General features: G+C 47.2%; 1 protein-coding gene across 1 annotated transcript in view; it reads right to left on the reverse strand.

Annotated features, from left to right (window-relative positions):
* The window catches only part of LOC128848361 (butyrophilin subfamily 1 member A1-like), an 82,062-nt gene that overhangs the window by 35,838 nt on the left and 29,958 nt on the right, over nucleotides 1–16,266 (reverse strand). Inside the window, exon 3 of the mRNA XM_054048341.1 lies at nucleotides 3,186–3,467. Within this exon, the coding sequence (XP_053904316.1) occupies nucleotides 3,186–3,467 (282 nt within the window). The remainder of the gene's footprint in view (nucleotides 1–3,185; nucleotides 3,468–16,266) is intronic.

Consider the following 16,266-nt stretch of genomic DNA (forward strand, 5'->3'; position numbering starts at 1 on the left):
GTAACCTGGCTGGCATCTGACCCAAAGGACCAATAAGGGGACAAGATACTTTCAAATCTTGGGGGGGGGGAAGGCTTTTGTTTGTGCTCTTTGTTTGGGGTTGCGTTCGCTCTTGGGACTGAGAGGGACCAGACATCAATCCAGGTTCTCCACATCTTTCTAAACAAGTCTCTCCTATTTTAAACTTGTAAGTAAATAGCCAGGCAAGGCGTGTTAGTTTTCCTTTGTTTTCTCAACTTGTAAATGTACCTTTTACTAGAGTGTTTATCTTTGTTTGCTGTACTTTGAACCTAAGACTAGAGGGGAGTCCTCTGAGCTCTTTAAGTTTGATTACCCTGTAAAGTTATTTTCCATACTGATTTTACAGACATGATTTTTACCTTTTTCTTTAATTAAAAACCTTCTTTTTAAGAACCGGATTGATTTTTTCCTTGTTTTAGATCCAAGGGGGTTGGATCTGTATTCACCATGAGTTGGTGGGAGAAAGAAGGGGGGATGGTTAATTTCTCCTTGTTTTAAGATCCGAGGGGTTTGGATCTGTATTCACCAGGGAATTGGTGAAAGGTTTCTCAAGGCTTCCCAGGGAGGGAATCCATTGGGATGGTGGCAGCGGACCAGAGCTAAGCTGGTAGTTAAGCTTAGAAGTTTTCATGCAGGCCCCTACATTTGTACCCTAAAGTTCAAAGTGGGAATACAGCCTTGACAGCTGGACACTACAGGATGCACATTTCTGTGTACAAGGCTGGGGAATTTGTGAGTGTCACCCTATATGTACTTCATAAGTGGCTGGGGAAGCATTCATGTCACTTTGCTGGGAGTGACTTTACTTGCTAATAGCTGTGTGTGAGCAGAGCCCAGAGAGGCTGCTTTTCACTAGCAAAGCTGTGTAACAGGCACCCTGGGCTGGAGAGTTAAAGGGACACAGCAGTTCAACAGTCCAGACTGTACCCTAGGGCATGTCACAAACAGGACTTTACTTCTTAGAATCCAGAACCATAACACACAAGAACCCAAACCAGAGAGGGGAGGCTGCTCCCTAAGGCAGTGGGCACCTTGCTTTACATTGGCTTGTCTATAGGAACAGTTAGTGTGCGTCAGGCTGGGATGTAAATGCACCTTGCACTAGCCTGCTGTGCACTAACTGGCTGTGTGCACCGTGCGACTGTGCATTACAAGTTCCCTGGTGCATTTTGATCTGTTCCCATTTCAGAACAGGGTAGAACAAAGCACACTGCAGAATTACTAGTGTACCTAGCAGGGTCCACATGGACAGTTAGTATGTGGCAGGCTAGTGAGAGGCAGATTTACACCCCAGCTTGCCACAAACTAACTGTTTCTGTAGACTCACAGGATTTTCTACAGAGCCCTCCGGTCTGCGAACAGGACCTGGCAAACACCCCTCTCTTAAAGTGATAGCTTGAAATTCCAACATAGTCCACACTACACCACAAGAACAAAGGAGAATTCCCTCCCCCACCTCTACTGAGAAGAATGATGATTGCTGGTGTGACATTACACTCCATATTCTTAATGAAAATATGCTTATGGTATGGATATGACATAACTGAGTTGTACTTTATGCAAGACAGTCCCTTTGAGGTATCATTGGAAAGGTTATGATTTACTGAATATGATAATCCCATTTGTATCCATGTATCATTTTTGTAACTGAAGTTAGGAATATTGACTATGTATCTGTATTCCAACTATGCTACTTTGGGTGAAGGCCACTACTAACACTTCAGGTACAACAATGGAGAAGCCAGACAGGGCCAATGGCCCATCAGTGAGGACAATGGACTGTGAAAAGTCTTGGCCTTCCTGCAGATGCTCCATACTGTCACTGATGGACGCTGTGATGCTACAGAGTCAGATGGCCTGGTCACCTGATACTAACCTCCATTTTGGACTGCTGAACTTTTCCACTGGGGGGTGGGAAATCAAACAAAGGATTCCTGCCTTATCAAAATCCTATATAAGGTGGGGGATGGAAACAATCAAGGTCTTCAGTTCATGTCTCCTCTTCCTCCCCACTGTCACACTCCAAGGTCCCCTCCCTCAGGGAGTCCCCTGGGAAGGAAAATTAGCATGGTATATTGCTAACGCTGTTGCTAGCATTGCAAAGCATTTTGGGGAGGGTTAAAAATGCATGACTGGAGACTGGAAGTTTCCTTTGTAGGTATGAGAGGCTGAGAGGGGAGGCAGGAGAAGAGCAGGAAACGGGTTAACTTACCACTTTAGCTTGCTTATCCTTAGATTGAAAATAGGACAGATGAAAATAGGACAATATGACAATAGGCCATAGCTCACAGCTGGCCCTGGCTGTGAGCCGAGAAAGACAGGGGCTTAAAAGCTGCCCAAGCGGCTGTAAAAAAAACCCCCAACTACACAGACTTGCACCTGCAGAACAGCCAAGCTAATGAAAAAGAAAACAAAGCCCAGGGCTGCAAAGTCTGAAAACACAGACGAGACGACAAGAGGGGGAGCCGAGCCAGGCTCCCTGCCTGCCTTGGCCCCTGGCCCCGTGCCACTCCGTTCCAGGAAGCAGCTGGAACCGTGTCCCTGAAGCCCCTGGAGGGGAGGGGGGCTCAGGGTTCTGTGCGTGTGCTGCTCTTGCCGCTCCTCCAGGTACCTCCCGTGAAGCTCCCATTGGCCGCGGTTCCCTGTTCCCGGCCAATGGGAGCTGCAGGGGGCGGTGTCTGGAAGGAGGCAATGCAGGAGCCCTCTGCCTCCTTCCCCCTTCCTCCCAGCCCGAAGGGGCATACTGCCAGCTGCTTCAGGGAGCAGTGCGGGGCTCGCAGCACCACAGGGAGCAATCCCGCGGGTAGGCAGAGGGGGGGGGGCACGGGGAGCTTGGTGGGCCACAAGCAAGAGCCCCGTGGGCCTCATGTTTGAGACCCCTGTCCTAGAGCCTGGTCTCTAGACCAAGCCTGAATGTCTACACTGCCATTTAACAGCCCCTTAGCCCAAGCCCCTTAGCCCAAGCCAGCTGGCACAGGCCACCAGCAGGTGTCTAACTGCAGTGTAGACATATCCAAAGAGAACTGAGGTTGTTCAGGACTTTACAAGATGTGCTCCGCACCTTGAAGTTTCAGGCCAATAAATAGGAGACACAATGATAAATACTCTCTGGTCATGTCTGCAGCATCTTGGTCTATCCATGTGTGGCATGGACGGGCACTGACCTGCTATTGAAATCACTGATTCTCTCTCCTGATTGAGTCGGGGGTTCCTGACACAGCAGGACACTTTCTGGTTGGACTCTTCTGTTAGAACAATGGAAATTTCTGTTTGAAACAGGCCATTGGCCTCTGGGATTATTTCTTCAGAGGCCGATGGTAAGAGCTGCCCCTGGTGATCTTTCCACTGAGCCTTGGGCTGTGGGTACCATCCGGATGATTGACACACAACCCGGATCCCTCCGTCCTGATGTCCCACCACAGAGATGACAGGAGCAGAGCCCATATCTACAGAAGAAATAAATAAACTTGTAATAATCTACAGTGCCCAGTAATGAGCCAAAAGCTTTATTACACTATCAAAAACCATTTCTTATTACACTAATAATTAGATGTGAGTTCACGAGTGTGGTTGGTCAGTTCATCTGGCCAGATTAATATTTGATATACAGTAAAATTAATATTATAATAGGGCTTTTCTATATGTACAAATTTGCTCCAGTTTAGTTAAACTGGTTTAGTTAATCAAGTGCAAATTCCTGTGTGGACACTCTTAAATCAAAAAGGAATTGACTCAAGATAAATCAATATCCCTTGGGGTAAGTTTGTTGTCTGTAGTGTTTGTGTTTGTGGTGTGCTTGCTGCTTGACTGAAATATACTGTGTGGTCTGTTTGTTTGGGGGACCATGTGCTGACCGTGTGTGTGCTGAGCTTAGTGGCCTGCTAGGCGAGGCTGAGAGCTAGGAGCTTCTTGATGAGGCATCCAATCAACCCTTAACTACCAGGTGGGGCTACTGAGGCAGAGCAGGGCTTTAAAAAGCCCGCTCCTAAGTGATCAGAGGAGCTAGCAAACAGGGGAGTTTGGCGAGGGAGTTTACAGTTGGACTGTGAGCAGGGGCTAGATACGCCTAACATTCTTTGCACTTAAAGGTCAAAATATCGCTTGATATAAACAAAGCACCAGAAGGGAACAAGCTTCGGAAGTAAAAAGATAATGCAGGCAGAAGTCCAGCAACAGAGTGGGAGCTACCCAGTTTATTACACCCAATGCAGCATGTATGATTACCTGCCCTATGAGCAGGTGGCATATATGTGCATTTGGTGCAAGGAGCTCCTGGCCCTCAGAGACCGTGTACGGACTTTGGAGACCAGGGTGGCTGAGCTGGAGGAGCTATGAGAGACAGAGAGGTACACAGATGAGACTTTCCAGGACACAGCAGAACGGTCCCACCCCCCGTCTGACAGTCTCTGTGCTGTTGAGGAGGATGAAAGCCTCAGGGAAGGAGAACATCCAACTGGAGCAGAGGGAAATGATCCCATAGTTGGGACCCTCCTCCCAGATGATGTTATGGTATCCTCTCACACTGAGGATACTTCTCCGGGGGAGGGAACTCCAGTTATTAGGAAGAGACAGGTATTAGTAATGGGCGATTTGATCATTAGAAACATAAATATCTGGGTTTGCAATGATCAGGAGAACTGCATGGTGACTTGCCTGCCTGGTGCGACTGTTGCAGCTCTCTCAAGACATCTAGATAGGCTTATGTGTAGGGCTGGGGAGGAGCCACGGGTCATGGTACCTGTAGGTACCAATGACATGGGGAAGGTTAGGAGAGAGGTCCTGGAGGTCAAATTTAGGCTGCTAGGTAAGAGATTGAAGTCCAGGACCTCCATGATAGCATTCTCTGAAATGTTTCCAGTTCCACGGGCAGGGCCAGTTAGACAGGCAGAACTGCAGGGTCTCAATGTGTGGATGAGATGATGGTGTAGGGAGGAGGGGTTTAGATTTATTAAGAACTGGGGAATCTTTTGGGAGAGGGGGAGCCTATACAGGAAGGATGGGCTCCACCTAAACCAAAACAGAACCAGATTGCTGGTGCTTAAAATTAAAAAGGTCGTAGTATAGTTCTTAAACTAAGGGCTGGGGGAAAGCTGACAGGTGCAGAGGAGCATGTGGTTTGGACATCCCTTAGGGGATGATCTATAAATGGAGATTCCCTATGTTCTAATAAGGAGGAGAGAATGGAAAATGATAAAATACAGGTAGGATCTGATGAGAAACAGTCAAATGAAAAAAAGTCCCATTAAATTATGTCATGCAATAGGGGACAGCCAAAAAGTGACAAGCTTTTAAAATGCTTATATACCAATGCTAGAAGTCTAAATAATAAGATGGGTGAACTAGAGTGCCTCATATTAAATGAGGATGCTGATATAATAGGCATCACAGAAACCTGGTGGAATGAGGATAATCAATGGGACACAGTAATACCAGGGTACAAAAATATCGGAAGGACAGAACAGGTTGTGCTGGTAGGGGAGTGGCACTATATGTGAAAGAAAGTGTAGAATTCAATGAAGTAAAAATCTTAAATGAACTAAATTGTAATATAGAATCTCTATGGATAGTAATTCCATGCTTGAAAAAATAAGAATATAGCAGTAGGACTATATTACAGACCACCTGACCAGGATGGTGTTAGTGACTCTGAAATGCTCAGGGAGATTAGAGAGGCTATTAAAATAAAAAACTCAATAATAATGATGGGGGATTTCAACTATCCCGATTTTGACTGGATACACATCACCTCAGGAAGGGATGCTGAGATAAAGTTTCTTGACACCTTAAATGACTGCTTCTTGGAGCAGCTAGTCCTGGAACCCACAAGAGGAGGGGCAATCCTTGATTTAGTCCTAAGTGGAGCACAGGATCAGGTCCAGGAGGTGAATATAGCTGGACTGCTTGGTAACAGTGACCATAATATAATTAAATTTAACATCCCTGTGCTGGGGAAAAGCCCACAGTGGCCCAACACTGTAGCATTTAATTTCAGAAAGGGGAATTACACAAAAATGAGGATGTTAGTGAAACAGAAATTAAAAGGGACAGTACCAAAAGTAAAATCCCTGCAAGCTGTGTGGAAACTTTTTAAAGACACCATAATAGAGGCTCAACTTAAATGTATACCCCAAATTAAAAAAACATAAGAAAACCAAAAAAGAGCCACCATGGTTAAACAACAAAGTAAAACAAGCAGTGAGAGGCAAAAAGGCATTCTTTAAAAAGTAGAAGATAAATCCTAATGAGGAAAATAGAAAAGAGCATAAACTCTGGAAAATGAAGTGTAAAAATATAATTAGAAAGACCTAAAAGAATTTGAAGAACAGCTAGCCAAAGACTCCAAAAGTAATAGCAAACATTTTTTCAAATACATCAGAAGCAGAAAGCCTGCTAAACAACCAATGGGGGCCACTGGACGATCGAGATGCTAAAGGAGCACTCAAAGACAATAAAGTCATTGCGGAGAAACGAAATGAATTCTTTGCATCGGTCTTCACTGTTGAGATTCCCAAACCTGAGCCATTCTTTTTGGGTGACAGATCTGAGGAACTGTCCCAAATTGAAGTGTCATTAGAGGAGGTTTTGGAACAAATTGATAAACTAAACAGCAAGAAGTCTCCAGGACCTGATGGTATTCACCCAAGAGTTCTGAAGGAACTGAAATGTGAAATTGCAGGACTACTAACTGTCATCTGTAACCTATCATTTAAATCAGCTTCTGTACCAAATGACAAGAGGATAGCTAATGTGACGCCAATTTTTTAAAAGGGCTCCAGAGGTGACCCTGGCAACTACAGGCCAGTAGGCCTCACTTCTGTACCGGGCAAATTGGTTGAAACTATCTTAAAGAACAAAATTGTCAGACACATAGATGAACATAAATTGTTGGGAAATAGTCAACATGGTTTTTGTAAAGGGAAATCATGCCTCACCAATCTACTAGAATTCTTTGAGGGGGTCAACAAGCATGCGGACAAAGGAGATCCAGTGGATATAGTGTATTTAGATTTCCAGAAAGCCTTTGATAAGGTCCCTCACCAAAGGCTCTTAAGCAAAATAAGCAGTCATGGGATAAGAGGGAAGGTTCTTTCATGGATTGGTAACTGGTTAAAAGATAGGAAACAAAGGGTAGGAATAAATGATCAGTGTTCGGAATGGAGAGAGGTAAAGAGTGGTATCCCCCAGGGATCTGTACTGGGCCCAGTCCTATTTAACATATTCATAAACGATCTGGAAAAGGGAGTAAACAGTGAGGTAGCAAAATTTGCAGATGATACAAAACTATTCAAAATAGTTAAGTCCCAGGCAGACTGCGAAGAGCTACAAAAGGATCTCACAAAACTGGGTGACTGGGCAACAAAGTGGCAGATGAAATTTAATCTTGATAAATGCAAAGTAATGCACATTGGAAAACATAATCCTAACTATACATATTCAATGATGGGTTCTAAATTAGCTGTTATCACTCAAGAAAGAGGTCTTGGAGTCATTGTGGATAGTTCTCTGAATACATCTACTCAACGTGCAGCGGCAGTCAAAAAAGTGAACAGAATGTTGGGAATCATCAAGAAAGGGATAGATAATAAGACAGAAAATACCATATTGCTTCTATATAAATCCATGGTACGCCCACACCTTGAATACTGCATGCAGATGTGGTTGCCCCGTCTCAAAAAAGATATATTGGAAAAGGTTCAGAAAAGGGCAACAAAAATGATTAGGGGCATAGAATGACTTCCTTATGAGGAGAAATTAATAAGACTGTGACTTTTCAACTTGGAAAAGAGGCGACTAAGGGGGGATATGATAGAGGTCTATAAAATCATGAGTGGTGTAGAGAAAGTAAATAAGGAAGTGTTATTTACTCCTTCTCATAATACAAGAACAAGAGGCTACCAAATGAAATTAATAGGTAGCAGGTTTAAAACAAACAAAACAAAGTATTTTTTTCACGCAACGCACTGTCAACCTCTGGAACTCCTTGCCAGTGGGTGTTGTGAAGGCCAATGCTATAACGAGGTTCAAAAGGGAGCTAGATATATTCATGGAAGATACGTCCATTAATGGCTATTAGCCAGGATGGGCAGGAATGGTGTTCCTAGCCTCTGTTTGCCAGAAGCTGGGATTGTGTGACAGGGCATGGATCACTTGATAATAACCTGTCTGTTCATTCCCTTTGGGGCACCTGCCATTGGCCACTGTCAGAGGACAGGATACTGGGCTTGATGAACCTTTGGTCTGACCCAGTATGGCCGTTCTTCTGTTCTTATTTAGGATTGTCCACACAGAGCTTTGCACTAGTTCATCAAAACCAGTGCACATGTATGTGTAGACAAGCATTACATTAATTCACAAATAAAAAAACTTGTTATAGGGGATTTCAGGTTTCTTGGCAGTGCCATGTACCCTTCCAGAATAAAGATGTGAATAGCATAAAACTGGTAAAACTGAAAGCCAGGAAATACACTCAGGCCATGTCTATACTGCAAGTTACAGCGCAGTAACTTGCTCGCTCAGGGGTGTGAAAAATCAAACCCCGCCAAGCACAGCAAGTTTTGGGTGCTGTAAAGCACCAGTGAAGACAGACTCCAAGCATTGAGAGGCACCCGGAGCTATTCCCCTCGTGGAGGTGGATTACACAGAGTGCTGGGAGAGCTCTCTCCCAAGCGCTCACGGATGACCACACTGTCAGAACAAAGTGCTGCCGTGACAGTGCTGCCACAGCAGCGCTTTGAGGTTTCTAGCCCATGTCTGCACTGGCAAATTAAAGCGCTCCAATTTGCTGGCTCAGGGAGGTGAAAAATCACCCCGTCGAGTGCAACAAGTTTGAGCGCTTTAAAGTACTAGTATAGACCCGCTCCAAGCACTGGGAGCTGCACTCCTAGCGCTCGGCGCTAATCCCCTTGTGGAGTGGATTACCAGGAGCTCTGGGAGAGCTCTCTCACAGTACATCCACACTCGCACATCAAAGCGCTGCTGAGGCAGCACTTTGAATTTATAAATGTAGACATACCTTAGTGCAGACATAGCCTCAGCAAACCAGAAAGACAAACACTCAACAAGGAAATGTAGGATTTAAGGTAACATCTCCCACACCTGATCAAAACTTGGAGGTTTTTTTATTATTGATGAGCTAAACTGAAATAAAATTATCTTAATCTGAAACAAGAGTTTTGTACCTTAATCAAAGGTGTGAATTCAAACTGATTTCATTATATTGGGGTCAGTGTGTATGTGCAGAGAGGCCCTTAGGTTGTTTGCAAATTTCACACAGACCATCCTAGAGAGGGAAATGACCTACAAAGAGAGACAAAGAAGCTACGGGTGTCTGGAGCCTTCCCCATATGGGATTCTTGCACAGCTGCGGAGTGGTCGCCCAGCAGGGGTGTGACTCACAAGGCTTTGGTCTGACAGGCTTATAGGAAATGCCCAAGAGCCACAGACAAGGACTGAGGTTAAAGTGCCTAAGGTGAAAATTCTATGTAACCCCCCCCCCCCCGTGCTCCTGTTGCTGTTCCTTTTAAACAGCCCACTGACTGCAGCTAGCTGGGGACTAGCAGGTAAACAAAGGAAAAAGTTCATGAACCCCTGCAGCGTGCTCAGTAGGGCATCTCCAAGGGTGGGGGCCAATTCCACTCCCAAATACAGTAAAAGCTGTTTTATCTGGCATGTTGGGGCAATGGGGGGGTACCAGTGAGTGAAAAATGCTGGTAAACTGAGAGGGAGGGAGTTTGGGTGCAGAGTTGGGGTTTGGGGCACAGGAGGGGGTGTGGAGCGCAGGCTCTGGAAGGGAGTTTGGGTGCTGGAGGGGGCTTGGGGCAGGTGGTTGGGGAGCAGAAAGGGGGGCGGGGTGCCAGATCCTTGGGTGCTCACCTCAGGCCGCTCCCTGCAAGCAGCGACCTGTCCTGGCTGCTCCTAGATAGAGGCATGGCAGGTGGCTCTGCGTGCTGCCCCCACCCCACCCTGAGGGAACTGCAGCCAATGGGAGCTGCGGGAGCAGCACCTGTGGGCGGAGGTAGTATGCAGATCCTCCTGGCCACTGCTCTGCCTAGGAGCAGCAGGGACATGTCACTGCTTAAGGGAAGCCACCCAAGGGTAGTGCCCCCCAAATCTGGCACTCCGCATCCCCTCCTGACCTGCAACCTCCTGCCCCAAGCCCCCTCCTGCACCCAAACTCCCTCCCAGAGCCTGCGCCCCAGCCCTGCACCCCAACCCCCATACCCCCTCCCATACCCAAACTCCCTTCCAGAACATGCACTCCACAACCCCTCCTGTGCTCCAACCCCCTGCCAGCCCCGCGCCAAGTGGACCATAAACCGGAATTTCAATACTGATTAGAAATGCCGGTTTATAAAGCTTTCTGGTTGAAGAAGTGCTGGATAAAACAACTTACACTGTATAAAGAAAAAAATTGCCAAAATCTTAAGTTATTTCAGCCAGACCCAGAGGGAGACAGCCACATCAGCTCTCCACCCTGAGCACATCAATGATAGTCACAGGCCTGTTTTACTCATTGCAGCAAGAAGATAGCCACAAGGAGAAGGTTACCAGACTATTCGAAGAACTGGATACTTGTTGCTTGTTCAGCTCATGGCAGTGTGGTGACATTAATGCCACATCAGTAATGTATGTTTTAAATGCACAGGATTTGTGGCCTGTGAACCATTTGGTACTGAAGAAATCTGTATGTTTGATGCTAATTTTATTGTTGTTGTTTGCAAACTATTTGCTGTATGGATGTCAAGATAAGATTGTGTCTAGATTTATGAGGAGTCTCAGTTAACTCTCAGCTTGTCCTCTTATGAGCCTTATGACTGTTTTAGTTTGAGCAGCTTTATTCCATTGTGGTGTCTTGGGGCATGTTCATAGAATCATAGAATCATAGAATATCAGGGTTGGAAGGGACCTCAAGAGGTCATCTAGTCCAACCCCCTGCTCAAAGCAGGACCAATTCCCAACTAAATCATCCCAGCCAGGATGCAGACTAAACAATCCCAGTTCCCTCAGCCTCTCCTCATAAGTCATGTGCTCCAGCCCCCTAATCATTTTTGTTGCCCTCTGCTGGACTCTTTCCAATTTTTCCACATCCTTCTTGTAGTGTGGGGCCCAAAACTGGACACAGTACTCCAGATGAGGCCTCACCAATGTCAAATAGAGGGGAACGATCACGTCCCTCGATCTGCTGGCAATGCCCCTACTTATACAGCCCAGAATGCCGTTAGCCTTCTTGGCAACAAGGGCACACAGTTGACTCATATCCAGCTTCTCATCCACTGTAACCCCTAGGCCCTTTTCTGCAGAACTGCTTCCTAGCCATTTGGTCCCTAGTCTGTAACAGTGCATGGGATTCTTCCGTCCTAAGTGCAGGACTCTGCACTTGTCCTTGCTGAACCTCATCAGGTTTCTTTTGGCCCAATCCTCTAATTTGTCTAGGTCCCTCTGTATCCTGTCCCTACCCTCCAGCGTATCTACCACTCCTCCCAGTTTAGTGTCATCTGCAAACTTGCTGAGAGTGCAGTCCACGCCATCCTCCAGATCATTAATGAAGATATTGAACAAAACCGGCCCCAGGACCGACCTGGGGCACTCCACTTGAAACCGGCTGCCAACTAGACATGTAGCTGTTGATAACTACCCGACGATCTAGCCAGCTTTCTATCCACCTTATAGTCCATCCATACTTCTTTAACTTGCTGGCAAGAATACTGTGGGAGACTGTATCAAAAGCTTTGCTAAAGTCAAGGAATAACACATCCACTGCTTTCCCCTCATCCACAGACCCAGTTATCTCCTCATAGAAGGCAATTAGGTTAGTCAGGCATGACTTGCCCTTGGTGAATCCATGCTGACTGTTCCTGATCACTTTCCTCTCCTCTAAGTGCTTCAGAATTGATTCCTTGAGGACCTGCTCCATGATTTTTCCAGGGACTGAGGTGAGGCTGACTGGCCTGTAGTTCCCTGAATCCTCCTTCTTCCCTTTTTTAAAGATGGGCACTACATTAGCCTTTTTCCAGTCATCTGGGACCTCCCCTGATCGCCATGAGTTTTCAAAGATAATGTTCTACGCTAGGGGCCGAATCGATGCATGGCGATCGATCCCCCAGAGGTCGATTTATCACGTCTAGTGTAGACGCGATAAATTGACTGCTGAGCGCTCTCCCATCGACTCTGGTACTCAACCAGAATGAGAAGCGCAGGTGGAGTTGACAGGAGAGCGTCAGCTGTCGAATAACTGCTGTGAAGACACTATGGTAAGGAGATCTAAGTGCATCGACTTCAGCTACGCTATTCACGTAGCTGAAGTTGCGAAACTTAGATCGATCCTGTGCAGTAATGTAGACAAGCCCTTGCTCCAGTTTGGAATAAATTCAGGCTTTGAGCATCCACGACTGTCCAAATGCGCATATTTATCCCGTGTTGTTATCCATGGGTGGGAGTTCTGCTGTCCAACCAGATTGAACGCGCTCACTCTCCCTGCAGTAACATGGAATTATAGTGGGTACTTGTGTAACCAAGGTTTGGTGGGTTACATGTACATTACAGAAGGGAATTACCTTGTTGTGGTTATAAAGTGAACTCAATTGTGGCTATGATCAGAGGTGAAAGTGGGCTGGTGCGTGCCAGAGCAGCACTCTGGCAAGAGCTGGCTGCCACTCCGGCCTGCACACAGCAGGCTTTTTGCTCCCCCTTGTTGGTGGGCCTGCTGGTAGGGTCCGGCAGTGTTGCCGCACTGGTGAGTGGGGGGGTGGGCCCAACCCCTGCTGCTGCCAGCTTCAGGCCCCCTGCTAATCCCCTGGGCTGCGTCGCTCGGGGACAGGGCTTGGGTGGAGTGCGGGCACAGGGGCAGGGCAGGAGACAGCCTGTGCCCTGAAGAGTTTACAGTCTAAACAGGCAAGATGGACAAAGGGTGAGAGAGGAAACAGAGGCATGGAGACTTGCTCAAGTTCATGCACAGCTCAGTGGTAAAGGCAGGACTAAAAGCCCTGTCCTTTGACACTCAGTCTACTGTGCTGTTCTAGCTTATGTGCACATGCTTCATATTCTCTACCAATAGTGGGGAGCTGGCACTGCTACATAATCCTGCAGTTTCTTGAGCAGGAACAAGAGACTGGCTCTCCCTTTTATGAACACAGACAATGCCTCTCAGCAGGGACAAAGGGTTGAATCAGAAGAACCACTGGAAGGAGCTGTGCACTGCTTAATTGATGGACAGGGGGGCTAAAGTCTTCCACTACTTTCACTTAGTTACAAAGATAATTTTACAAACATTTGTGACCCCCTGGGGGCTTAGAGAGCACGGCCCCTTCAAACCTGTCCTGGGACAAAGGAAGTGCTGGGTGTTCCAGGGGGAGGAAGGTGGAGACAGGGAGAGAGACAGGGTGAATGTGTCTGTAGCTCCCAACAAGAGGGCTACAGCGAAAACCCTCACACAGTGACAGGAGCCAAGAACCTGCCCAAAGCCCAGGAGTGACAAAGCGGCTGCCTGGGGACATCCCAGGACGGGAGCCAGGAAGAGCACTGTGCCAGGGAGGAATCACCTGAGAAGGACAAACCAGAGCCAGACCCAGTTTCTCTGTCACCCAGAGCTGCATGGGGCTGTGAGTACTTGGGTTGGTGACTGCATTGGGAATAAGGAGGGAGGCTGTTAGCCAGGTAAGTGGGGAGGTTCTCACTTTGTGTGGGTTTGCAGAGAGCGGCAGAAGAGGGCACCGGAGGGGTTTGCTGTGGAAAATTCATTGGTGTCAAAGACAACCAGGAGCACCCAAGACTCACTGCTGCCTGAGAACTTCACCCAGTACTCCTGAACTGTGAGTGTAGACGCAGTGCTTGGCGTCTCCCATTTTTAATTGTGGTATCACTGGGCCTGTGGTACCTTGGGTTGACTGTAACCTCTTTTACTGGCGCTCCCATATTTCACCCCGGTTGTTTTTCTATCTTCATCCCTCAGTAAATAAATATTTCCCTTTCCTACATTCACTGATCTATTCTGGTGTATGTGTATTTACACCAGTGGGGTTTGGAACGGGTGCCTCTGGGGTGGAAGGGAGTTACCCCGCTCCAGTGTGCACCTGTTCTTGGACAGAGCCGCTCTGCAGAGCAGACTCCATTTTGGCTAGGAGAGCTCTAAAATCGGGACATCTGATCACCCTAGGTCTGTAGGCTGTGTCAATAGAAGTGCACCGAGGTATTGCTATGTAAGAAGAGTCAGGATGAGCTCTACCCTGACATCTGGTGGCGAGCTGTGGGAAAAGGACTTCAGGTGCGGATCTTGTTTGCATGGGCACACCCACCCTGCCTAATATGAGGGACTGCTTGCCCAAATGATCACTTTGGCTGCTGTGGGATCCCCAGTCTCTTTGTTATCCTGGTTATGTGAATCAAGGACAGCAGAACTGTACTTGGCATTTTATGATGGAGGGAATCTCCCTCAACTAAGTGGCACTTGCTAGGAAAGGGACATGGGTTCCAAAACACAGTGAATTGAGAGAGGTATGTGTACTTGATAGTGTGGTTCTTCTCTGAGGGGCCTGAACACTACTTTGACCCTACCTCTACCCACTGTGTAGTAACTGAGCTAATTTTGACTCTATTAGGAGTTGTGTTACATGCTGAAGAGCTGAAATCTCTGATATCTATGTTTAAGTATTAGATCTACTTTGGGCTAGTAGTTCACCAGCAGTAAGGCTCCCCTACTACCAGCTAAGCTCACTGGGATATGATTGCTCTCTTTAAATATATCAGAGGAATAAATACCAGGGAGGGAGAGGAATTATTCCAGCTCAGTACTAATGTGGACACAAGAACGAATGGATATAAACTGGCCGTGGGGAAGTTTAGGCTTGAAATTAGACGAAGGTTTCTGACCGTCAGAGGGGTGAAATATTGGAACAGCCTTCCGAGGGAAACGGTGGGGGCGAAGGACCTGTCTGGTTTTAAGATTAAGCTAGATAAGTTTATGGAGGGAATGGTTTAATGGGATAACATGATTTTAGTCAAAGGAACAGTGTGCCATCGCTGGTAAATAGTATAATGACCAATGAGGGTCTGGCTGGAGAATCTTGCCTACATGCTCGGGGTTCTACTGATTGCCATATTTGGGGTCGGGAAGGAATTTTCCTCCAGGGTAGGTTGGCAGAGGCCCTGGAGGTTTTTCGCCTTCCTCCGCAGCATGGGGCAGGGATCGCTAGCTGGAGGATTCTCTGCTACTTGAAGTCTCTAAATCACAGGATTTGGGGACTTCAACAGCAGAGTCAAGGGAAAGGGTTGGGACGGCTTTGTGGCCTGCATCATGCGGGAGGTCAGACTAGATGATCATAATGGTCCCTTCTGACCTTAAAGTCTGTGAGTCTGTGAGTCTGAGTGCTGAAGTTATTGAGAGTTGTGTTAAGTAGAGGGGGGGCCTGAAGGCAAGTTGGTGAGAGGCATGGAGTGGAACGGATAGCTGGGTGGAGAGTGGAGTGGATTGCAGGGTGGCTGACAGAGAGGAGTGGACAGCTGGTGAAGAGGCACAGCAGGCGGTGAAGATTGCAGCAGAACCCCATGGGGAGGCATGGCATTTGGCCATTGACCTGAGCAGTGGAGCATGTAAGATGCCCCCCCCCCCATACCTCCCTCCACTTCCACCCAGTCTGGGAGGTAAACTCTGCAGATGAACTTCTGAACTCTGGGGGCTGCACTGACCAACGTCAGAAACTGTGGGTGGGGTGTCTGTTGGGTTGCTGGACTTAAGACCTTGAGGGGAAAAGGACACTGCCAAACTTATTTGGGGGGGTGTCATTTGCTCATGGTTTGTGTCATGAATCCTGTTTGTGCTGTTTCCCCAATATAATGGCACATTGTTTCCCTCCTTTATTAAAAGGATTTTGCTACACTCAGACTCTGTGCTTGCGAGAGGGGAAGTATTGCCCGGGGGTTGTATGTAGTTGTCCCAGGTCACTGGGTGGGGGCTCGAGCCGGTTTTGCATTGTGTTATTTAAACGGAACACCTAGATACTGAGCCCAGCCCTTGTTGCTGCCAACTCTGATGGGCAGAAGGGTTACATATATTTGTGTTTGTATTTGTATTTGTAGAGGCTGTTAGGGGCAGTGTGCTGGGAGAGAAGCTGAGCCCTGATTAGGGGCGGAGCTTCTCTGAGTAGGGGTCCTATAAATGTAGCCAGCCTGTTAGTCAGCAGCATAGACAGCTGCAGTGGCACAGGAGCCAGCAAACAGAGCTGTAAACAGGGGAGTTTGAGGGGAAGACTA

This window comes from Malaclemys terrapin, chromosome 13, assembly GCF_027887155.1.
Source record: "Malaclemys terrapin pileata isolate rMalTer1 chromosome 13, rMalTer1.hap1, whole genome shotgun sequence".
Classification (NCBI taxonomy): Eukaryota; Metazoa; Chordata; order Testudines; family Emydidae; genus Malaclemys; species Malaclemys terrapin.